A 25,822-nucleotide genomic window follows, 5' to 3' on the forward strand; every position below is an offset into this window, starting at 1 on the left:
CACACTGATGTTCTGAAGTCAGAAATATGAAGAGGATCTTACAAAGGACTCTGAGAAGACGCAGCCAGTGAGAACTTGTGCCCTGGCAGCCATGTGAAGAGAAAATATTTCTAGATGGAAGAGTGAATAAGTATGCTAATTTTTGCTGGCATGTTAAGAAATGGAAGACTTCGGCCACTGGATGTATCAATGTAGAAGTAATTAGAGACCATCACAGAAGCAGAACCAAGGAAGTGGTTGGTCTGATGTAGTGGGTTCAAGAGAGAACGGGAGCAGAGGAAGTGGTAGCCAGAAAGCAGTTTGCTTAAACTGAAATTTGGCAAGTGCAGCTGTAGATAATGACAGCCTAGGGTTTATCTATGGGAACTGGTGGTTGAGGCTGGATGCAGATCAAGATCACTGGAGTTGAGAATGTCAAGGTATTGAGAACATGTGCATATTTTTCCGTGTATTAATCGACTCTATTAGGCAGTTAATGAAAAGCATAAAGAGATAAAAAAATATTAACACAGATAATAGAAATAAAATTATTGTGACAAACATTTCTAGTAGGAACATTTAATAAGAAAGTTAAGCAGTTCTATTAATAAATTTTATAAACATAAAGCATTTTTCAAATTTTATAATAAAATTATTTTTCAGTGGTATCTGTAAAGAAAAAATAAAAACAAGTTTTATCTTTCTTACTGATACATGTTCAATACCCAAATATATCAATTTAGGGAGAAAAATATTAAAATGGCAAACTATTTTGGCTCTGAACATGGTAAATTATTTACAGCCTACCTATGGCTACTATCATTTTTATTATAAATCAATGTAGGCATTACTAGCTGAAAATGGAACTTTTTATTAATTTGGTAAAAACAGAAAACAGGTGCTTATATTTCTTAATTCCGTTTACAGAATTTGTATACTATATTTCATGTACATAGCTATTTTGATCCTTTTTAATCAAGATTGAAAAAACACACAGGGAAAAATATACATTTCGTATTTCCTTTCTTATCAAATTCTTTGTTTCAAAACTCACTTCCTAAAGAAACACAAAATCAACCCAATTAACATTTGCACAGATTGTATAAGGCAGCAAAATAAGAAGTGAGACTCTGGTATAAGAGGCCGGGTTAAGGAGTTAAAATACTGGCTCTATCACTTGGTACTAGGGTGAACCTATGTAGGTTACTTAACCTTTCTTAGCCTAGGCTTTATCACCTTTAAGATGAGGGTACAGTAATGTTGAGGTTTAAATAAGAAATTTCCTGGAAAGTGCCTAAAGCATAGTAAGTATTCAATAACTGCTAACTATTATAACCATAACCATGAAGTTTCTAAAATTCCTGACTTGATTAATTTTTGCAAAAATTTTTGCTTAGAAAGCAAACTTGCTCTAATATACATTTTCAAACTTTTAAAACTACAGTAAGGAATTGTGACCCACTATACACATATATGTTGATATTTTCTATTCTGATATTTTCCATTCCATTCTCTTTACTCCACAAACTGTTTAATGACCACGAAAGTATAGACAACACAGTTTGAAAAAACTGTTCTAATAAGAAATGTTAGGTATATGAAAAAATTTATTCATATACAATTTTAAGGCATATAGCCAACGTATGTAGCATTTTAAAGTATTAGTAAATTTAAACTATGCTAATTAACGTCTATGTAAATCATAAACTTTTTGAAGCAGAGATTCTTTACAAATTATCTCCTTGATAATTATTACCTAGTACTTAATGTAAAAACTCCAAAATGCTTGTTTTGAGTTCAGAAATTAAACCTTAGATCTTCATATAATGAGTTTTAAAATATTTTTCAGTGAACTAATGTTCTAAAATAAGTTTCTTATTGTCTCATATAATTTATATATATATATATAATTTTCCTATAAAAATGAGGTAAGAAACAAAGAAACTTTAATACCAAAAGTTTAATACCAAACTTTAACTAGAAAACACCAAACTTTAAAATAACTAGAAAACATTATCTACATCAAGCATTTAAGAGGTAGCTTATTTATATTCTAATTGGCTGAACATTTCAGAAGTTAGTCTCTGAATTAATTTTAATAGGTCATCTTTGTTGGACAGACTTACAGATTCTTAAAGATTCTTACTGTGTACATTTTAATATGATTAATGTAATTTTATACATTTAAAACTTGCAGTTCTTAGGATATAGAAATGTTTTACTTTCCTGAATATGTTCCCAAAATCTAGAACTGCAAGAGTTAAGTACTTTATCCATAATAATGTAATAAAATGACATTTATATGGAGTTCCTAACATTTTAAGCATTCATTTTAGAAAGATGACTGTGTGAGTTTACTGAAATTGCATCTCAACTCACAAATGTTCTAGGTAAATAAAGAGAGGGAAAATAAAAAATCCATATATAATGTTTGGCAAAAACATTAGGATTAACCAAGCATTAGGAATTGAAGAATGGTACTATTTCATGAAAATTATGAGTTAAAAGTATTTTCCTGCAGTGAAATGGCTATGTGGTGAAAGTCAAATGTACTTAAGAAATTCAGAAATATTTTTATTTACTTTTAATAAAGTGTACTTAATGACTGGTTCCAACAAGAAAAGCTATACGGTGCTATAATTCATAAATTTTCTAATCTTTCTTTCTTTCTAAGTTCTACATTAAGTGTTATGTCTTTCTCCAGTGTCCATTTACACTTTCCAACAAGATCAATGTTATTGCCATTAATCTTCTGTTCCAAAAACTTTATTTGAAAATAACAACCTTTTATAATTTTTATTTTGAGTTGTGTCTTACCAAAAAGTACTGCAATTCTGTTATTAAATGCATGATCATTTATTTAAAAAACATTTTATTCAATATATTCTTTTTTTAAATTGAAGTATAATTGACATACAACATTATATTAGTTTTAGGTGTATGACAGAATGGTTCAACATTTGTATACATCACTAAGTGATCACAATAAGTGACCATCTGTCACAATACAAAGTTAGAAAAACTTTTTCCTTGTGATGAGAACTTTTAAGATTTACTTTCTTAGCAACTTTCAAATTTGCAATTCAATATTATTGACTGTAGTCACCATGCTGTACATTATATCCTCATGACTTACTGGAAGTTTATACCTCTTAATCCCCTTCACCCAATTTCACCCAACCCCCAAGCCCCTCCCATCTGGCAGCCACCAATTTGTTCTCTGAATCTATGAGTTTTATTTTGTTATTCAATACATTCTTGATCTTAAATTAACATGCGGCTTTTAAACAGAATTATAAATTTACATGTATTTTAATATACATTTATATGTGTAGATATGTAAATATATAAAGATATATAAATACATGGAAGGAGTTAGGCACACTTATATTTTATATATAATTCTGTAACCTACTCATTATTTAAAAAAAAAAAATCAATGAGTCATATTAATGCTAAGCCCGCTGCTGTAAGTAGCTACTTAATTTTGTATTTATAGAGTCCAAAGAATAAACTGTGAGAAAAAAGAAAATAAATGGTCATTTTCCATGCTAAGAATGGTAAATTATTATTATTATTATTGATATATATATTACATTACCTGACAAAGTTTTACCTAAGCAAGTTTTTATTTAAAGTTCTACTTCAATTTATAGTCATGTTACAAACATGATATGTATTTTCAAATGCTAAATTAAAACAATTATTTGATTTTTTAAAAAAAGTAAAATGGCACAAATATTAAACTCATTTAATAATGTAAAGTAAACCTAGAAACGATAAATAATTCAACTCTAAGCTAAGACATACTGTATGATGCTTGGAAATCTGTAATGTCTAAGGATAAACCCTTAAAATGGTTATCATCTCAGTAGCATATAACAAATAGAATTTTAAATAAATTTCCAATAGTAATGGTTTAACAAAGAAACAGGATCTTGCATTACCTATTGTGTCAGCTTTGCTAAATCTTCGAGTTACAACATTGTTCATGTTTCCATTTTCACAGAGCTTCAATTCTGTGAGATATACTTCTACTTTGCAGTGCTTTACAAACATACCCTGTTCAACCACCTAAAAAACAAAACAAATTGGTATCAGCTATAGCTTGATATATTTCACTGTTTTGAATAACAATACATTTCTCTAAAGAGGCTTTAGAAAAAAACTACAGATCTCCAGTGAAAAACTAGTAACTATTAAAACCCATCAGTATAAAATAATAGATATTGGATAGCTGAAAAAGAAAGGAACATTTTTGGAAATTTTAATATTTAACAGAATATGAATAATCATGACACAAACATTAACAGACAGTTTAGAAAGGCATTCTACTACTCTATGAAGATAATTTGGTATACTATAAATAATGAATACATTTAGTATTTATGATGAGAAAGTGAATGCAAAGTGTAAATACAGCTCTGATAAAAGATATAGACATACTTTTAGCTTTTAGTACTTGATCTCAAGCAGAAAACCTTTAAAAATTGTAAGTTTTATACAATTTCTGTTAGCAACAGCTATAATATCACTCTGTACGTTAAAATAAATATTTTAAAACAATAACTACAAATTACTGTTGCCAAAATATTCAGCTATGCCCTGTAACTGATATGTTAGTTTTCCATCCTAAGATGACTTTGTTTGACCTTTAAATGCATACTCAGTAATTCTATGCAACAAATGAAGAAAAAAAAAAAAAAGCTGCTAAACATGCAAGCAATAAGGCAGAAAAAGAGAAAATATGTATATATTAGGGTCACCTTATTAACAAGTATATTTCCTTTTGATCTTCTAAAGGTTAACTGTAGGATTTCAGCCATGAACACTGTTTCTGAAAATAGTAATCAGCCTGATATGTGATACATTAGACAAATATGGCAAAAGGGAGGCTCCAAATGACTGTTGTACTCACACACTTTGCATCAATTCAATAAGGGACTCATCATTTGTCTTTCACTTGCAGGGAATTGTTTTAGCTCAAAAAGTTCAAATGTAGTTTGTCTAGTATTTAAAATATCCAATCCAATGTTAATTTTTATGATACTTTTGTCACATATATTCTCCTAATTATACTTGTTACATTCACATTTCTAAAACAAGCAACAGCAAGCACTTCCCCTGTTAATTAACTTAACCCATTTTACAAACTAATATACAACTGTTTAACCCTGAACTAATTAAACTTGTTTTATACTTTATTTGAAGGATTTTGCTTTATGCTTATTTGAAGTTACGAAGGAAGCAAAGGATATTACATCATTTCTAAGATTACCTGAAGCTGTAAAGCTAGGAATCAAATATTCTTATTAATCAGAAATTTCTGCTCTGGGACTCAATATGTGAGTAAGAATCCTAAAATAATATTATATCAAGTTAGTTACTAATCATAGGTAGGTTGCCAAAACTGAGGTAACTACAGGCCTCATTTTACTGGCTGGGAGGTGGGTGGGTGGGGAATAACTAACAATACAGCGGGTAATGGGATAAAGAAACAGGATAAAATAACAAAAAATAAGAAAATCCCTCATTATGATTTATATTGAGGTATATATTTTCTAAGTAAGCATAGTTTTTTAAAAAATGAGAATCTTCATAAAACTAATAGATATTTTCCTGGAAAGAATCTGGTGATTTAACTGTCAGTAACTCACTGTCAACAATGAAAACAAAACATCAGTCCACTATTTCACTATTGTATGTAAGACAGATAACCAACAAGGACCTAAAACAAGGGCACTCTACTCAATATTCTGTGATAACCTATACGAGAAAAGAATCTAAAAAAGAATGGATATATGTATAGGTATAACTGAATCACTTTAATGTACACCCAAAACTAACACAACACTGTAAATCAACTATACTCCAATAAAATAAAATTTTAAAAAAATCAAGATTTCAAAAACCACTCTTCATTGGGATTCAGAATATTTCTCATTTTTCTTCTTTTGTCCAACAGTATCTTACATTGCTAAAACCCTCATTAACATTACTCAGAATACTACTACTGTATTTATAAGATATTTTACTGTTTCCAAAAGTAGTGTATTAAAAAGCAGTTCTTTTAAGGAAGATATGAGTTTGTCCTCAAACAACTTTTATTTGAAAGAACCATACTGTATGAATGATTAAAGCTTGAATACAACAGCATCACAGCAGAGAAAAATAATTAGCATATTTATGTATTAGTGTCATAATCATATGTATATTACTTGTTCATATATAGCATCTCCTTTATATTTGTTTATATAAAGTATCCTACCTTCATTAAAAATGTTTGTGTTGAAAATAATCATTTAAAATGATGGCTATTAAGACTGTAACAGGAAGAAACAGTCTTAGAAAAAACAGGATACAAAGATTTACCTAGTTATTATAACCATTAAGATATACATTTGAAATAAGACAGGAAGGTGAATATTCAGAAATAACAGTTATGTTTCAGAATTAGAGGTGACAGCTGAAGTGTTTTTTTCCTAAGTGAATTATAATGTTGTTGAAATCTGTGCTTGGATTCTATTAATTCATGGCCACAATGAAGGTCAAGTTTTTTTACTAAGTTAGTTAGGGAAATATAAGTTTATGCTAAATTAAAATAAATATAATTTCCGTTTGTTCATTTTGATGTGAATGTTAGAGAGCATTTTGACTAAAGCTATGAAATATACCTGATAAACCTAACGTAGTCTACTCTTTATATCGGCATATGACTTCTCCCCCCTTGGAAACAGAAAGTAATTTCTAAAGAAATCTAGTACTTTAAAACAATTTGATAACACTGGGCCTAATAGATACATTTACTATTTTTGAGGAGTTAGCTACATTCACTTTGGCAGCACTTACTGAGCATCTATGCTTAGTGCTAGAAGTACACAGGTGAATTAGACCCAGACCCTGGAATCAGGGTGAGAACACTCAGTGGTAAAGACAGAGAGACTAGTAGAGAAGTATAACACAACTATGAAATCACAGGTGTTAACGTATAACAAACAAATCCTACTTGTGATATTCTATACAAATATTTCAAGATATATTTCTTCAGAAACAAGGACTCAAACATAACCATAAAAACATTATCACACTTAAAATATTAAAAGTAATCCCTTAATATCGAATATTCATTACATTAAAATTAAATTAATTAAAATTAAAATCATTTTTAATATAGATCCAAATAAAGCCCATACACTGCAAATGACTGATAAGTCTCAAGTGTCTTTTAACTGAAAAGTTCACCATCAATCTTTTTATTCTTGCAATTTTTAGTAAGACTACATCATAGGGATTGTGAGATATATTCTAAACAAGATGCAAATAATATCTAGTTGCCCCTCTTTTTATGATGTTGGTAGACATTAATTAACCAGCACCTAGATCAGGAGTGGGCTAACTATGATCCATAGGCTAAATCTCGCTCATCATCTATTTTTGTAAATAACATTTTATTGGAACACTGTTATTCCCATTCATTTACTGTCACCTATGGCTGTTTTTGCACCCAAAACAGCAGGGATGAGTAGTTCCACAGTGACCATTTTGGCCCACAAAGCTGAAAATATTTGCTATCTGGCTTTTTACAGAAAAAGTTTGGTGACCCCCTGACCATTAACTCATTAGGTCTTCTTTAATTTTGCTCAGTAATGTTTCATAATTTTCATTGTAGAGAAGTAATTTTGTAAGGTGTATTTCTACATACTTCGATCTGTTGTAAACATTATTTTAAAATTCAACTTTATTTGTTGCTGATAAATAATTGGTTTTTCTATATTTACCTTATATCCAACCACCCTGTGAAACTTAATTATTGATTTTAATGGTTTGTTAGTACAACTTTTGGAATTTTCAACATATAAAATCACGTCTTCTAGAACATTACAATTTTATTTCTTTATTTTCAATCCTTATTCTTTGAGTTCTTTTCCCCATTACCACACTGGCTAAGTAAGACCTCTAATATAGTTATCCTTGTCTTGTCCCTGATCAGAGAGGAAGAGCTTTGAATATTTTACCAATAAGTATGTCTGAAATAGGTTTCTATTTCTAGCTTTTCTTAAAAAAATCATACATAGATACTGAGTTTTATCAAATGCTTTTTCTGCATCTACTGAGACGGTTTTTCTACTTTACTCAGATAATACGAAAATTATAAGTGATTTTCAAAGTAAAATCAAAATTGCATTTGAAAAAAATCCAGCCTGGCCATTTTTTAACTCCCTTTTTGCATACTGCTGGGTTTGGCTTGCTAATATTGTGTAATTAAATTACTTGGTATTGTGTTATTAAATATTTGGTTGAATATTTACTGGTGATGCCTTCTGGAGCTACAGTTTTCTTTGTGAAAAGATTTTTATTTAATGATTTAATTTCTTTATTCAGACAGGGCAATTGAGATTTTCTATTTCTTATTTCAACACTTGTATTTTTCTAGAAATCTGTCCACTTCACCTGAATTTTTAAATTACATAAAATTATTCAAAATTAATCTTTTAAAAAAGTCTTTAGACTCTGCTATGATGTCCCCTTTTTCATTCCTAATATAGGTGATTTGGGCTTATTTTCCTTTTATTCTTGATCAGTCTTGCCAGGACTCATCTTTATTTTACTGATCTATTTCAGTGTTCTTTATAATGAGTCAACTTTGTTCATTTAATGCAAAATTTTTTTTCTATTTTATTAATGTCTACTTCATATTATTATTTCTTGATTAGGCTTAATTTCCTTTTCTTCTTTTCTTGAGAACAGTCTTCTTTTCCAGTATTTACATTTAAGCTATAAAGTTCCTTCTAAGAATGACTTTAGTCATTCTTTTATGATGTATCATTATTATTCAGTTCAAAATATGTCTAATTTTACTTTTTATATCTTCTTTGACCTAAGGATTACTTAGAAGTATATTGTTCCATTTCTAGGTAGCTGAGAGATCTAGTTGTCTTTCTGTTACAGACTTCTAAATTCCCCTGAGGACAGAAAATACACTGAATAATTTCTATCATTAGAAATATATTGGAATTTGCTTGCTGGCCCAGCATGTGGTTAATTTAGGTAAAAATTTCACTTAAAAAATTTTGTATTCTGCACTGACTAAGTGCAACGCATGTCAATTAGGTCATGGTGGTTAATCATGTTGTTCAAATCTGCTTCCAAGCTCATTCAAGTGTTGTTGGCAGGCCTCCGTTCCTCTCCAGCTGTTGGCAGAGACTTTTAGTTCCTCATCATGTGAGTCTTTCCATAGGCTGCCTGCATGGCATATGGCTTCACTCAGAGTGACTGATCCAAGAGAGAGCCAGAGAGCACTCCAGTATCTTTTACAAACTCAGAAACAACATACTATCACTTCTGCCATATTTTACTGGTCACACAGACCAACTCTGGTATGATGTAGATTACATAAGAGTGTGAATAACAGATGGCGATAACTTGGGAGCATCTGTGAGGTTGTCTACCACAGTGAACCTCTGGTACCCAATAAGTCACAGACCCTCCCATCAACATGCAAAATACACTCCACCCCCCGCAAAGGCCCCCACTAGTCTCATCCCATTACAGCATCAACTCAAAGTTCAGAAACTTGTCATGTATATCTGACTAAGGTACAGATGAGGATCCTTGGGCATAGTTCCTTAAGTATCTCGAGTATAGTTCCTCTTGATCTATAGGCCTGTGAACTAAAAGATAAATACTGAAAGTTCCTTGGTTAGGGCTCACTTTTGCCTTGACATGAAAATGACTCTTCATAACATTTGCTTCTGTTTTCTGAGTCATCCTTTTTTTCATGAAAGTTAGCACATGTTTGCAGTTGAGTAAATTCTTAGTCTGATTCCTGCTTGTAGCAGTCTGCAAGGGCAAAGGCCTCTTTAATTTTATACTGTCTCTGCAGTCCAAGATGGCAGTGGTTCTTGAAAACACTGTGCGTCTCCAGTGGATCTCACTGGAGTTCAACCCAGTAGGCAAAAGTCACAACCACAAATGTCCTCTAGCTAAGTCCTTTCTACCTTGGGTTTATACTGAGAAGGCTCAGGGACATTGCCCTAAAGCTTCTTAGAAGCCCTACTGTTCCTAGAAGCCACATATTGAAAGGTGGTATAAAGTACACCCTGAAATCCTTTAAAGGGCCCTTTTTTCTGAAGAGTATTGTGAGGCACCACCTTCAACTTTTCTGAGGTCTTAACAAAGAAATTTTACAGTCACAACCTTGGCTTCAACTTTAGACCATGCTTTCTTGAGAGTGCCTTGAGTTTGATCTTTGCTTGGAAATATTTCTTAGTTTTAGTGTTGTTTGTCATCTGGAGAGGCTAATTTTCAAAACTAGCAAGTCTTGGCTCTTTTTTATTTAACAGTCCTTTCTTTAGCTTCTCTTTTCTCATATCTGACTAAAGGCAGCACAAGAAGAAACCCAGCAGTACTTTCAACATTTTGGCAGATTGTTTAGTTCATAAACATATTTTTTATCTTTCAGTTTACTGCAGATTGACACATTGTTAAACTTTCTGCCACCTTGTAACAAAAATCACTGGGTTCCAATAAGATTTTCCTCACCTACCTTTAAGATCTCACTGGCAGCCTCCTCAAAGTCTAAAATTCTACTACCAATTTATTCAAGGCACTTTATGCTTTCATTAATACTCTTAAAATTCTTACAGGTTCTATCCACTGCCCAGTTCCAAAGCCACCACCACATCTCAAGTTTTTGTTACGGTTGCATGCAACTTCCAGGAACCAAAATCAGTATTAGCTACCTACTACTGCATAATAAATTACCCCAAGTTTATCAGCTTAACAAAGCAAACATTATCTCACATAGTTTCTGAGGGTCAAGAATCTGGAGCAGCTTAGCTGGGCTGTTCTGGCGTGGGGTCTCTCACGAGGTTGTTGTCAAGCTGTGGACTGGGACTTCAATTATCTGGAAGCTCAAATGAGACTGTAGGATTCACTTCCAAGCTCACTCACATCGCTGTTAGCAGGCCTCCATTCCTCTCTATTGGCCAGAGATCTCAATTCCTTAACATGTGAGCCCCTCCATAGGCTGCCTGAATGTGCAGTTGAATTTCCCAGACTGAGAAATGAGAGAGAGCAAGAGGGTGTGTGCACCCAAGATGTAAGCCAAGGTGTCTTTTATAATCTAATCTTTTCTTTTTAAATGAGGTACAACTGACATATAACATTACAGTAGTTTCAGGTGTATAACACAACTATTCAATATTTGTATATATGGTGAAATGATCACCACAGTAAGTCTAGTTAACATCCATCACCCTACATAGTTACACTTTTTTTTCCTGTAATGAGAACTTTTAAGATCTTCTAGACCTCTTAGCAATTTTCAAATATGCAATATAATATTTTTAACTATAGTCACCATGCTGTACAAATACATCCCCATAACTTATTTACTTTAAAACTGTAAGTTTATCCTTTTGACCTAAAACTTAATCTTGAAAGTGATATACTTTACCATGACTTCTGCTATATGTCACTGGCCACAAAGACCAGTACAATACCAAGACCCTGGTACAATGTGGATGGGGACTATCCAAGGCTGTGGATATGAGGAGGTGGAGATAATGGGGGTTGTCTTGGGGGCAACTATCTTAACTTATATACTAATATTGTTATGCACTTTAATTTTATACATATTTTCATCATCATAAGGAATTATTACTATTTTAAACAGCCCGCCTTAACATCTATTCACAGTATGTGCTTTTGTCAGTCAACATTTTTTCCTGTGTCTCCAAGATTCCGTACGGAGTAATTTTTCATTCTGAAGACTGTTTTGTATTTCCTTTAGTGCAAGTCTGCTGGTAACAAATCCTATCAATTTGTTTATCTGAAAACAGTTTTTGTCACCATTATTCTGAAGGATCCTTTCCTTGGTCATAGAATTCAAGGTTAGCAGTTATTTTCTTTCAGCATGTTGAAGATACACTATTATTTTCTTGGCATTCATTTCTCTTGAGAAATCACTTCGTTGTCTTACCCTTACTTTGAAGGTAATATATCTTTTTTTCTGACTACTATCAGGAATATCTTTGTTTCTCAACAGTTTTATTGCGTATGGTTTTGTTTGCATGTTTTTCAGCTTGGGATTCACAGCATTTCTTTAATGTGTAGCATGATATATTTCACCATTTTTGGAAAATTCTCAGCTATTACTTCCAGTATTACTTCTACCCCATTCTGTCTTTCCTTTCCTTTGAGGAGTCCACTTAAATGTATGTTAAACTTATTCACTGTATTCCATGTGCCCGTCTGCTTTTTTCTTTATTTTCCATTCTTCAGTGTCTTTAAGCTTTGGTCAATATATTTTCTATTGATGTTATCATTTAGTTTACACATTCTCTCCTTCTTTTTAGTCTAGTATTTCACTCAAATAATATGTCCTTAATACTTAATATTTTCATATTATTGTTCAGTTTTAGAATTATATTTGGTTCTTCTTTTCAACTATCTTTTATTTTTTTGAACATAAGAAGCACAGGGTTTTAAGCTTTCTGTTTGATAATTCCATTATCTGGATTCCTCACGTGTCTGTTTCTATTACCTATAGTTTCTCTTGGATTTTGGTCCCATTGTACTTCCTCCTCATTTACCTGTTTTGTTTTTGTTTTAAATTGAACGTCTTGACATTTTAAGTGAGACAGTTTAGTGATGCTTTGAGGTCCAGGAAGATGGTTAACTTTGTTTCTACGTGACAGTAGTAGCATTACCAATTCCAGATTCCTCAACGCAATCAGAGATTAGTAAAATTCAAAGCTGGGTTTCAGACTCTAAAAGACCAGTCTATTCTTTTAAGTAACTTCCACTGGCATAAGAGTCTGTTCTTTGAGTTCACTGGCAGCAGAAGTATAGCAAAAACGGAAATTCCCAGACTTACTGATTTAATTTTGGAGGAAGACACATTTTAATAAGTACTCTAGGTAATTTTATACACACTAAAGTTTGAAAATTATTTTACAAGTTGAGTGAATTCCAACTACCTTATTAAAAATAAATATATAGCCTCCTAACAGACTTCTTAAACTTTTTTTCTTTCTCCCTGTATGAAGTCTTCATGATTCTTTATCTTCTTTAACTTGCTTATCAGACACAGATTTCAAGAAATGCCAGTAAGCCCTCTTTCGAGAAGAAATGCCAATGGAGTTGTCAGTTGACCTGTTTACTATACTATATGATATGCTACATTTATTAAGAAAAAAAAAGTATGTCATTAAGGTTGAATTAATACAGTTTAACACATTTGAAGATATTCCAGACATATTACAGATTTTCCTTTATCCCAGGAATGAAGGTCTTCTTCTACATAGTTTTACAGCTTAGTAGTTTATCCTTCAAATAGTCAAAACACTCAATTCTCCAGCAATTACAGATAAAAATGATAGGCCATTACATATATATATAAATATATATAATTTATGGCTAGCATTCCTAGAAGATATGAATCTTAACTTTGAAATGGCTATAAGACTGAGTGCAATTAAGGAACAGAATTAAACTACACTAAACTAAATCAAAGGCACATTCACATTCTATTTAGATATCGAAATTCAATTCTATACCTAAACCATAGATACACAAATACAAACTGTTAATATATTAACTTTGTAGCATCAGTTCCAAATAAATCCAAATATGGTTTGGTCTATCAGAGGTTTATACCCTTGTGTTACATAATTCGGCTTTTTAATCGTTTTTATGTAGAAAAAAAATCAGATAAATAATTCTGCTCCATCCAAATACACTATCAAATACTTGTGTAAGGCTGACAGATCTACTTTAAGCAGTTGGTATTATTCTACTATGGTGATACTGATACTTTCATAAATGAATTTTTAGTTAACCAAAAAATAAAGAAAGTGGGTCATTTTTAATTTTTCTAGACTGTAACTGTAAAACTTAAAATAGGGATAAGAAAAATACCTGCATTTTCAAGTTTTAAGAAAATTGTATGCTGTAAAATATTTCTATTTTTAGTTTCTTCATTATTTAAAAAAAAAATTTTTTTTTTAATCAGAAAAAAAAGTCAGAGTCAGGCTACTTAAGTATGTAAACTCATGTGGCTTTCTAAAAGACCCTGCACCTCTCTACCTCTGTCCTCATTTCCTCATCTATAAAATGGGGATAATACTTACCTCAGAGAATTTTTTATGAGGATTAAACTAGTTAATAACGTATATGATGTGCTTATAACAGTGGCCAGCCTATAGTAAACCCTCTATGTGTGTTAGTGTACAGTAACATTCTCATGGTCTTTTTCTCCAAGATAATCGAGGAGGCTTTATAAGTCATTGAAATTAACAAGAAAATGTGAACTAAGAAAAATATTTCTATTCAGTTATTCTTAATATGTACCTTCCGTGCTATTGGTTCCTGACCTTCCATCAATGTGTACCAGCTGACAAGTTTATTCCAGCCCTCAGTTGGCAACAGTATGTAATCCAATTCATCAATAAGATGCTCCTTAAGTGACTGGGCATCACCATCTACAAAAGGAAAAATAAACTCAATACATAAAAAGATACAATACTACATATCTCTAAATACTTTGGTTGTACACATTAAAAATTACTTAAACTCATGGAGACTAATTCAGGTACTTAAATAATGAGTTTTGAAGAAAGCTCTGAAGAGGTTCACATCTAAGTCTACATATTCCAAAATCAACTGTTGCTTTACAAAGTTTCAATGTGTACCAGGCAACCAACAGTGTTTAAAAAAATAATTTTTCTTTTATTGGGCTCTTAAAAAAAATACTAAAATGTAACTGTTAGCCAAAGGATCTGAATGAAGAGTGTTTCCCAAATATTTTAAGTATCAGAGATCCCTCACATGGTAATAGTGATCGTTCTAGCATTAGCTGATGAAGAAAATTCAGAAGCAAATCAATAACCTTTAACAATGATGCCAAAGCACATGGGCTGGGAACCATGATGGAAATCACAAAAGGGCATCTCATTACTCCAGAGGGCCTATGATCTAGATTCCTCCACAGATCTAAAGTAGAGGTAGTTGTTCAGATATGGTTCTAATTCTATGATCCATTTTCAAAATTCCAATTGAACTAGAAATGTAGTATAGGACAGGCCAGAGATAGATATCTATTTTAGATCAAAAAATATATTCAAGGAAATTGAGTAACTTGCCCCAAATCATTCAGAAAATTACAGGTACTATGAAAGGTATTATTATGGAAAACCCTTTTATCTCAGTTGATTTTCAGAAGAATATTATGAAGTAGATAGCTCCATTTTACTTAGTAAATAGATTCAGATATTGATTAACTTGCCCAAGTTCACATACAGAAAACTGTAGAGACTGGACTCAAACATGTATCTGTTTATGCTAATATCCATTTTCTTTCCACTATAACAGACTACTTTGAATTTAGGAAAAGAAAAAAAAGTTTAAAAATTAAGACTTCTATGCTATTCTCCACAATAATTCAAGATTTTGAGTAAATGATTTTATTATGTAACAGAATCCAAATAGTACTTTATATCTAGTGGATAAAATAAAATGATCAATTTTTGGATCATTTTTTTAGGGGGAGAACACCCCTAAACACAGAACCCCTAATTTTTGTTACTTTCGTGTTTATTGATGTAAAATTGATATACAACAAACTGCTGCAGATTTAAAGTGTAAAATTTGATAAGTTCTGACATATCACTACAAGTGTGAAACCATCATCACCAAAATGATGAACAGATCTATCAGTATCCCCCCACCACCAAAGGTTTCCCTGTAGCCCTTTTTTGTAATCTCTTCTTGTCCATCCAGGTCTACTGTCCTGTCCCCTGAAAACCACTTATCTGTATTTTGCAATTGTAGACCAATTTGCATTTTCTACATTATATAAAAAATAGTATGTACTGCTTTGTTTGGCTTCATTTATGCTGCATCATTATCTTGAAACCCATCCATGTTTTTATGTATCAATAGTTCATTCCTTTTAATTGCTGAGTAGGATTTCATTATATGGATATTCTATAATTTGTTTATCCATTCAGCTGTTGATGGGCATTTTGGATTGTTTCCAATTTTCTCTACTACAAATAACAGTGATGTGATCACTCATGTACAAGTTTTCATATGTAGAATGGTTGGTTCCTATGGTAAATGTATGTTTAGCTTTTTAAGAAATTGCAAGACTATTTCATTCCCAAAAACAATGTATGAAAGTTCTACTTGCTCCACATCCTTATCAATACTTGGTATGGGCTCATCTTTTAAATTTTAATCATTTTAACACATGTATAGTGGGACCTCATTGTGGTTTTAATCTTCATTTTTCTAATGACAATTGATGTTGAGTATATTTACACGTGCTTTTTTTCCTTTAAATTTTTATTTATTTATTTTTGGCTGTGTGCGGGCTTTCTCTAGTTGTGGCGAGCCGGGGCTACTCTTCATTGTGTTGCGTGGGCTTCTCTTGTTGCGGAGCACGGGCTCTAGGTGTGCGGGCTTCAGTAGTTGTGGCACACAGGCTCAGCAGTTGCAGCTTGCGGGTTCTAGAGTGCAAGCTCAGTGGTTGTGGCGCACGGGTTTAGTTGCTCCGTGGCATGTGGGATCTTCCCAGACCAGGAATCGAACCCGTGTCCCCTGCATTGGCAGGCAGATTCTTATCCACTGCGCCACCAGGGAAGTCCCACATGTGCTTTTTGACAACACTATCTTCTTTGGTGAGGCATCTGTTCAAACCTTTTGTCTACTTTTTGCACTGGGCTTTATGGAATTCCTTATTCTGCATATAAATATTTTATCAGCTAGGTGATTTGCAAATATTTTCTCCCACATTGTGCTTTATCTTTTCATTCTCTGAACAGTGTCATTTGAAGTGTTTGTTAATGATGAAATACAAGCCATCAATTTTTTTCTTTTATCAATTGTGCTTTTTAAATTCATATTTAAGAAAACTTTGCCTAACACAATGTCACAAAATTTTTCTCCTTTTTTTTTATAGTTTTGGTTTTTACATATAGGTCTACAGTCTGTTTTGAGTTAATTTTGTATATGGTGCCAGGTATAGATCAAAGTTCACCTGTTTCTGGCAAATAGATACTTAATGCTCAACCAGCATTTGTTTAAAAGACTATCTTCTCTCCACTAAATTCCCGTTACAACTTTGTGTAAAATCAATTGGCCATATATATGTGTGGATCTACTTCTGGATTCTCTAATCTGTTCAATTGATTCTTACCTCACACCATATACAAATATTAACTTAAAATTGATCAAAGACATAAATATAACAGCCAAAACTATAAAACTCTTAGAAAAAAACATAAGTTTTTTCTGATCTTGGATTAGGTGATGCTTTCTGACACCAAAATCACAAGCAACCAAAGGAAAAAATAGATAAATTGGACTTCATCAAAATTAATTTGCGCTTTAGAGGCACCATCAAGAAAGTAAAAGACAATCCACAGATTAGGAGACAATTTTTGGAAATCATATGTCTGATAAGGGACTAGTATTCAGAATACATAAACAACTCTTAAAACATAATAGACAAATAACCCAATTAAAAAGTGGGCACAGGATCTGAATAGACATTTCTCCAAAAAAGATATAAGCAGCACAGACAAGATACTTAACATCATTAATCACTAGGGAAATACAAATCAAAATAACAATAGATACCACTTCATACCCATTAGGATGGCTATAATAAACGAACAGACAATGACAAGCGTTGGCAAGATGTGGTGAAATTGGTACCCTACTTGTTGCTGGTGGGAATGTAAAATGGTGCAACTATTTTGGAAAAGTCTAGCAATTCCTTAAATAGTTAAACACAGAGTTACTATATGACTTAGTAATCCCATGCCTAGGTATAGATCCATTAGAAATTAAAATATACATCTACACAAAAATTTGTACATGAATGTTCAGAGCAACATAATTCATAATAGCCAGAAAGTGAAAACAACCCAAATGTCCATCAATTGATGAATGGATAAATTAAATGTGGCATATCTCCATACAATGGAAAATTACTCATCCATAAAAAGAAATGAAGTACTGATTCATGCTACATGAAGACACTTTAAAACTTTGTGCTAAGTGAAAGAGGTCAAACAGTAAGGCCACATATTGTATGATTCCATTTAGATGAAATGTCCCTAAAAGGCGAATCCATAGCGACAGAAGTATATTAGTGATTGCTTATGGCTGGGTCTTGAGTAGGGATGGAGAGTGACTGCTAATGGATACGAAGTTTCTTTCTGCGGTGACGAAAATTTTGTGGAATGAGACAGTGGTGATGGTTGTTAAAACTTTGTGAATATACCAAAAAACACTGAATCACAGAATTTAAAAGGATGAATTCTATGGTATGTAAATTGTCTCATTTTTAAATGAGATAGAAAAAAACCTACTAGGAATGTGATTTGGAATTGTGTTGAATCTGTAGATTGAATGGGGGAATTTAACAATATTGAGTTTTCTGATCCGCTAACATAATTTCTGTCTTTATTTAGGTTTTAATTTATCTCAGCAATGTCTTATAGTTTTTAGTTTACATGTCTTGCACATGTTATCAGACTTATCTGTATTTTATATTTTTGGTGCCACTATAAAATGTACTTTTAAAATTTCAATTCATGTTAGTTCATTTTTAGTGTACAAAAATGCAATTGGTTTTTGAATAATGATCTTGTATCCTACAGGCTAATCTCATTTATTAGTTCTAGAAGTTTTCTTTTTGTAGATTCCATTAAATTTTCTACATAGACATAGGTGTATGTGAATAAAGGAAGATTTATTATTTCTTCCGATACAAGCTGTATGCCTTTTATCTCTTCTTCTTGCCTTATTACATTGCCTAGGACCTCCAGTACAATCTTGGCTTGAAGAGCTGAGAGTAGACATCCTTGCTTTTTCCTGATTTTAGAGGGAGAGCACTCAGTCTTTCACTGTTGAGTATGTCTTCTGTAGGTTTTCCATAGATGTCCATTATGAGGTTGAGGAAGTTTCCATGTATTTTACTCTTTTGTTTTATATGATATATTATCTTTGTAATATTTATTTCTCTATTTATACTTAATGTTTACTTCTATATATATCCTCTTTATTGTTGGACTTGATTTACTAAAATTTTGTTAATAATTGATGCATCTATGTTCATGAGGGATAATGGTCTAGAATTTTTTCTCTTGAAATGTCTCTGCCAGATTTTGGTATCAAGGTAATGACGGTTTCATAGCATGAACTGGGACGTATTCTCTCCCACTTTTCTAAAAGAGCTTTTGTTATTCAGGGCTATTCAGAGAATCCATTCTTTTGGAATGAGCTTTGGTAGTTTTCATCTTTCAAGGAATTTGCCTTTTTCACCTAATTTGTTGAATTTAATGGCATAAAGTTCATAATATTCTTTTATTCTCCTTTTGCTGTTTGTAGATTTCTGTATTGATGTTACCTCTCTTGTTCCTGATATCGGTAGTTGTGTCTTTTCCTTTTCTGGTGATCAAACTAGGTATTTATAAATTTTATTATCTTCACAAAGAACCAGTTTTTGGTTTCATTGATTTTCTCTATTTTTCTATTTCCTCTTTAATTTCTGTTCTGAACTTATTAGTAGTTCCTTTCTTCTGCTTGATTTAGGTTTAATTTGTTCTTACTTTTAGTTTGAGTCAGAAACCAAGGTCAAAGATTTCAGACCTTTCTTTTCTTTATAGATGTTAAGGGCTATAAATTACCCCCCACATACTATTTAGCTACCTTCCACAAATTTTGGTATGTTTTGTTTTCACTTTCATTTAGTTAAAAATACTTGCTAATATCCCCTTTGAGTTCTTTTTGACCCATGGCTTATGCAGAAGTATGTTAGTCTCCAAACATCTGAAGATGTTCCAACTGTCTGTTATTAACTTCTTATTTATTCCACTGTAGTAAGAAAACATATTTCATATGATTTAAATCCTTCTAACTTTATTGAGACAGGTTTTATGGCCCAGAATATAGTCTATCTAAATGTTTCATGTGCACACCTAAAAAGAATTTTCGTTCTGCTGTTATTCAGTGGAATATTCTATAAATGTCAATTAGGACAGGTAGGTTGATTTATTTCATTACTACTTTTCTGTCTACACGTTTTCTATCATTTATGGAGAGAAGAATATTGAAATATCCATTATATAATTGTGGATATTTTTCTATTTCTCCTTGCAATTCTATCAGTTTTTGCTTCACATGTTTTCAAGTTATGCCATTAGCTGGGTATATATTTAGGATTATTATGTTTTCTTAACAAATTGTCCTGGCCCATTTATGATCATGAAATGAACTTTTATCCCTAGTAATGTTCTCTGTTCTAAAACTTAACGTCTGATATTAATATGGCCATTCCAGCTTTCTTTTGATAAGTGTTAGTATGTGTATTAGTTTTCTATTGCTACATAACAAATAACCATAGTAGTTTAAAATAACACCCATTTATTATCTCACAGTTCTATGGGTCAGAAGTTCAGATGGGCTCAACTGGGTTTTCTACTTAGGGTCTTACAAGGAAGAAATCAAGATGTCACCAGGCTGGTCTCCTATCTGAAGGCTCTGGGGAAGAATCTACTTCCAAGTCCATTCAGACTGCTGGCAGAATTCAGTTCCTCGTGGCTACAGGTATGAGGTCCCTGTTTCCTTGCTAGCTGTGGGCCCAATGACTCTCTTTGTTCCTAGAGGATGCCTGTCTTCCTTCTCACGTAGTCCCCTCCATTTTCAAACCAGCAATGAGTCCTTCTCATGCTTTGAATCCTGACTTCTACAGCTACCAGCCAGAGAAAACTCTGCTTTTAAATGGCATGCACGATTAGATAAAGCTCACTGGGATAATCTCCCTTCTGTCATATAATATAAGTAATCACAGGAATGATATTCTATTCTCAGGTTCCACTCATACTCAAAAAGGAGATGATTATATAACAGGAGGGTCACTGGAGGTCAGTCTTACAATTTTTCAATCTCTTAATCTATTTGTATCTTTATATTTAAGGTGGGTTTCTAGTAGACAGTATACAGTTGGGTCTTTTTTTTTTAATCCAATCTTACAGTCTCTACTTCAAATTGGGATATTTACATTAAATATGACTGTTCATAGAGCTGGGTTTAAATCTACCATCTTACTATTCGTTTTGTATCTGTTTCATTTGTTCTTCGTTGTTTTCCACTTAAAAAAATTTTTTTTAAACATTGCTATTTCTCCTTAGTATGCATTGTATTTTTCTGCTTCTTTGCATTCCAGGTAATATTTGGTTGTATCCAAGATATTATAAATTTTATCTTGTTGGATGCTGGATATTTTTGTATTCCTACAAATACTCTTGTGTTCTGTTCTGAGATGCAGTTAAGTTACTTGGAAATAGTTTGCTACTTTCAATTTAGAAGGATAAATTTTGCCCTTCTATAGAGGCAAACCCATTCTCTGCAGTCTACCCTGAGATTTATAAGGTTCTCCACTCTGGCTACTGTGAACACATTATTCCTGGTCCTTTATGAGTGAAACCGAGGGTACTCATCAGTTAGATCCATTAAATTATAACTGTAACCTGCCTTTACTGATCAAGCACACTTTAACTGTTTTTATATAAACTTGCATGTCCTCCAAGCTTCTCATAGCCTAAACAATAAGATATTTGCCTGAGTTGTTTTTCAGGAACTTGAAATCAGCTGTGTTCAGTTCTAGGTGGAGCTAAGACTGGTTAAGACCACCGACTGTCCAACTGGGCTGTGTGAGTCCGCTTGGTGACTTTTGACATGAGAGGGCCAAAAACTCCACCCTCAGCACCTGCTAACGCCTCCATTTTCTGAACATGCATCCCACAGAGAAGTAGCTTAGTTGCACCTGCACAGAACGACTATTACCTCACTCTTTCCTTATCACCAATTACCTTTTCCCATGCTCCCCACACCTCAGACCACCCTGCTTCTTTGTTCCCATAAATACCCTGAGCCTCTTACCATCAGGGAGGCAGATTTGAGATTTGTTCTCCCGACTCCTCACTTGGTTGCCTTATGAATAAACCCTTTCTCTGCTGCAAACCTTGGTATCTCAGAATTCGGCTTGCTGTGCATCTGGCAAATGAACCTGATTTGGTAACATGAACCTAAACAATTGTTCCTTCAAATTCTTTTGGATGGTTCTTTCCTTGGCCTTGGGTAGCTTCCTCACATACATGCACTGGTCAACAGTCAGCTCTAGACTTATAAGAGAGCTTCTATAGATCTCTAGGTCTCTCTCTCTCCTTGTGTGCTGCTCATTCCTCTCTGGTACTCTGCCCTGAGAACTCTGGCTGCCTTGGTCTCCCTGGACTCCAAACTCTTTCTTCAACTAAGGGAGGTTGCCAGGCTTTGCGTGGGTTTCTCCTTCTGTGCCGTGTCTTGGAAACTCTCTCAGTGCAGTAAGCTGAGGAAATCATAGGGCTCACTTCATTCGCTCCATACCTCTCAAGGATCACTGTTCTTTGCTGCCTTATGTACAATGTTTTGAGAACCACTGTTTGATGTTTTTTGTCAGGGTTTTAGTTCATTCAAGTGGAAGGATAAGTCTAGTCCCTGTTATTCCATCCTGGCCAGAAATGGAAGTTCTGGTACTTATGTTTTATTCTCTTTAAATGTTATACGAGTTTTAGAAGAGCTGGCAAGTAGTAAAGGTTGTAGAAGATTAATGCAAAAATCCAAGAATGTAACCATATACCACTGATCCCCAACTTAAAGAAAAAAGTCATGTGCCCATTAGCAAAATAATACACAATACAGCATTTCCCCCAAACAATAAGATAGTGCTTTCTAATTTACATTCTAGGTTTAAATGATAATAAACACTTATTACATCAGAAATGACAAACAGAATTTGTCATGATACAAAATATAACTAATTATAACACAATAATCTGAATTCCTTAGGTCAAATCTATAATACAGTCGGCCCTCTGTATCCATGGGTCCTGTATCTGCAGATTCAACCAACCCTGGACAGAAAATATTTGAGGGAAAAAAAAAATTTCAGAAAGTTCCAAAAAGAAAAACTTGAATTTTCCGTGTACCAGCAACTATTTGCATAGAATTCATATTTTATTAGGTATTATAGATAACCTACAAATGATTTAAAGTATATGGGAGGATATATAGATCATATGCAAATATTATGCCATTTTGTATAAGGGGCTTGAGCATCCATAGATTTTTGTATCTGAAAGGGGTCTTGGAACCAATCCCCGCATGGACACTGGGGGGTGATTACACAAAGAAATTTCTAATTTACCAATTTATTTACATTAACATTTTCCATATTACTATAACATACTGAAACGAACACATTTACAACCTGACTGAAAGAAGGAAATAATACCTTTAAGAAGCCCAGAGTTATCAATGGGTCCAGGATATACATTTTGATCTCCCATCTGGTATTTGTCCCAACTGTCAAATCCAACATATTTTTTCCACTGTTTGAACCAGCGACTATCGACTAGGTACCTAAAAAAGAAGAGAAATCGGTAAAGGAAAATACCAGGAACTACAGGAATAGCAGAAAATCTGTCTATTTTTTATATTTCATTTTATATCAAAGTACATGTCTACTTCAAAGGATTACTGAGAATAACTATAATGTCACAGTAGTAGAACAAAAATATTTCACTTGTGTAAAGTATTATTTCTATTATTCTGTAAAGTATCTACTAAAGACAACTATTAACATATACATTAAAAAAAATCCTTAACAGCATTTTACAAAAACGCAATAGCTATTCAACAGAATATTTACCAATTGAACAAAAATTCAAATGGTAATTATAAGAATCAGTCAAAATAAAATTTTAAATGCAACATGGTAAAATATAAATATGGAAAATGGTTCTTTTGCAAAAAACTTACAGTATGTTAATTTTATATATTTAACTATCTTTTATGGGGTAAGGAAAGCAATTATTAAAGGTTTGCAAGATTGATTTTAGTAATTATAATCAAAGCTTTAAAAATAATTAGCTTCTTTACCAACAAAAATTAATAACAACGATACTGTCTCCAATTGTGTCTCATACATTAGTAAAATCTGCTGGGGCAAGGACTGGTTTTTAATTGATTTCAAAAGTGTGATACCAAGCACTATAATAAGCATTACTGAAACTATATTCATCTTACTTTCAAATACCTAAATTAGTTTCTCCTCAGATGACCAGTGACAGAAAAAGTAAAATAATGGTCCTCTAACAAAGAAAGCATAAAAAATTATAAATCTAAAAAACTTTACATTGATTTATATTATATCTACTATGCTTTGCCACTGGTTCATAATTATTTTAAATTCTTTTCCAGAAACACTTGCCCCACACTTAACCAGGTTCAATCACAAACAAAAGCAAAAGTAAAGATTAATAAGATGTTTAAAGCCCACATGCATAACCAAGTTTTTTAGAAGAACATCATTCTAATATTTCTGTGCTTATAGCACTATACATACAGCACTATAGGAATGAAACGCTACAGTTATGTTTGAAAATAACCTGAAGCAAAGGCACCAACATAGCAAAACCCCACAATTCTTAAATAATATTCATCAACAGTTTAATTCCCTAAAAGTGGGTAAGGCAGAAATAACTATACATGAGTATTCCAAACCCACTATCAGGGTTACACAATGGAAAGCCCCCAAATTGTAGATTTTGATATTTATGAGAAAATAAGAGTTGAAAAACTAAGTTTTAAGAAAACCGTTTCTAAGATAAATAAAATAGATTAGACTAGAGATGACTTTATATGTTAAAATGATAACAAAGAAAATTATACTTAATTGTATATCACCCACTAAAATTTTTTTAGACTCTTTCTCCCTTGCAATTTAAACAAGATATTCAGACATCTCATTTGCTTTCTTTGCAAATAAATGTCATACTAAGCAATCTTTCCCCTATTCCATTCATCTATTTTTCTATCATTGTGCCAATTTAATTGTCTTAATTACTTTTATATTGGTATTACTCAGGGCACGTTCCCCCAGCTTCTTCTTGTTGCAAACTGTCTTAACTATCTTTGGCCATTTGCTATTCCATACGAATTTTAGAATCAGTTAGTCAAGTTCCACAAAAAACCCTATTAAGATTTTGATTGGAATTGTGCTGAACTTATAGATTAACAATAATACTATAAAATGTCATTTATAAAACTTACATTAAAAACTATTTGTGGAATACTATCAAAATTCTATTTATATTTACTTAAAAGATATTTCTAAAAGATGACGTTTTAGCTCTCAAAGTATTTAATAAAGTCTTTAGTTTTAGTGCAGGGTTGCACTGGGCAGAATTCATCTGCTGCCATAACATTTCTAGTTCAACTTTCTTTCCTAGATCTTGAACTGAGTGCTTTCTGTACAATGAAACCATTATGACAGAAAACTCTCCCAAGTGATGAAAATTCAGCTGTTTTTAACACTACCTTCAATAGAAAATGGCCATCATATTTCTATTACAGGCACCTATAACTTACTTGTAGAATGTTGTGGTAATGAAACATGAGGGAAGTAGAAAAAACAGGAGCGTCAATTACTGAAATAATGTGTAGTTATAGGTGCACCCTTGAAATTAGATGAAGTGGACAAATAAATGAAAAAAAGTTTATTTCAAGACATTTACATGGATTTGTTGTACTGTAAAAACTCTAATCGTAATCTATTAAGAATCTGCCCAAAACACAAGATTCCTTAATTTTAACTCATAAAAGACTAGAACAAAATCAATAGCTCACCAAGATTACAAAATAAGTGAACAAGGACTTGAATTTATTTTACATTCTCAACAGCACTCTTAATCCCTGATATGCTATTAGGGTCCAGATGCACCCAACT

The 25,822-nt window shown here is 32.5% G+C and overlaps 1 protein-coding gene across 9 annotated transcripts in view; it reads right to left on the reverse strand.

Moving 5' to 3' along the window:
* Window positions 1–25,822, reverse strand: part of USP15 (ubiquitin specific peptidase 15) — a 119,928-nt gene that overhangs the window by 76,783 nt on the left and 17,323 nt on the right. For 7 of the 9 annotated variants that reach the window (XR_014252874.1, XM_082422712.1, XM_082422710.1 and 4 more), the window contains exons 2-4: window positions 23,327–23,454; window positions 14,335–14,465; window positions 3,927–4,053 (exon numbers count right to left, since the gene is read on the reverse strand). Coding sequence is in view for 8 of the 9 variants with exons in the window: in XM_082422712.1 (XP_082278838.1) it covers window positions 3,927–4,053; window positions 14,335–14,465; window positions 23,327–23,454 (386 nt within the window). In the remaining variant the exon portion in view is untranslated. Of the gene's footprint in view, window positions 1–3,926; window positions 4,054–4,745; window positions 4,989–14,334; window positions 14,466–23,326; window positions 23,455–25,822 lie in introns of those variants that run through there. The other 2 variants (XM_082422715.1, XM_082422713.1) reach the window with 2 other exon arrangements.

The sequence above is a fragment of the Balaenoptera physalus genome (genome assembly GCF_965194825.1).
Source record: "Balaenoptera physalus genome assembly, chromosome: 13".
NCBI classification, from domain to species: domain Eukaryota; kingdom Metazoa; phylum Chordata; class Mammalia; order Artiodactyla; family Balaenopteridae; genus Balaenoptera; species Balaenoptera physalus.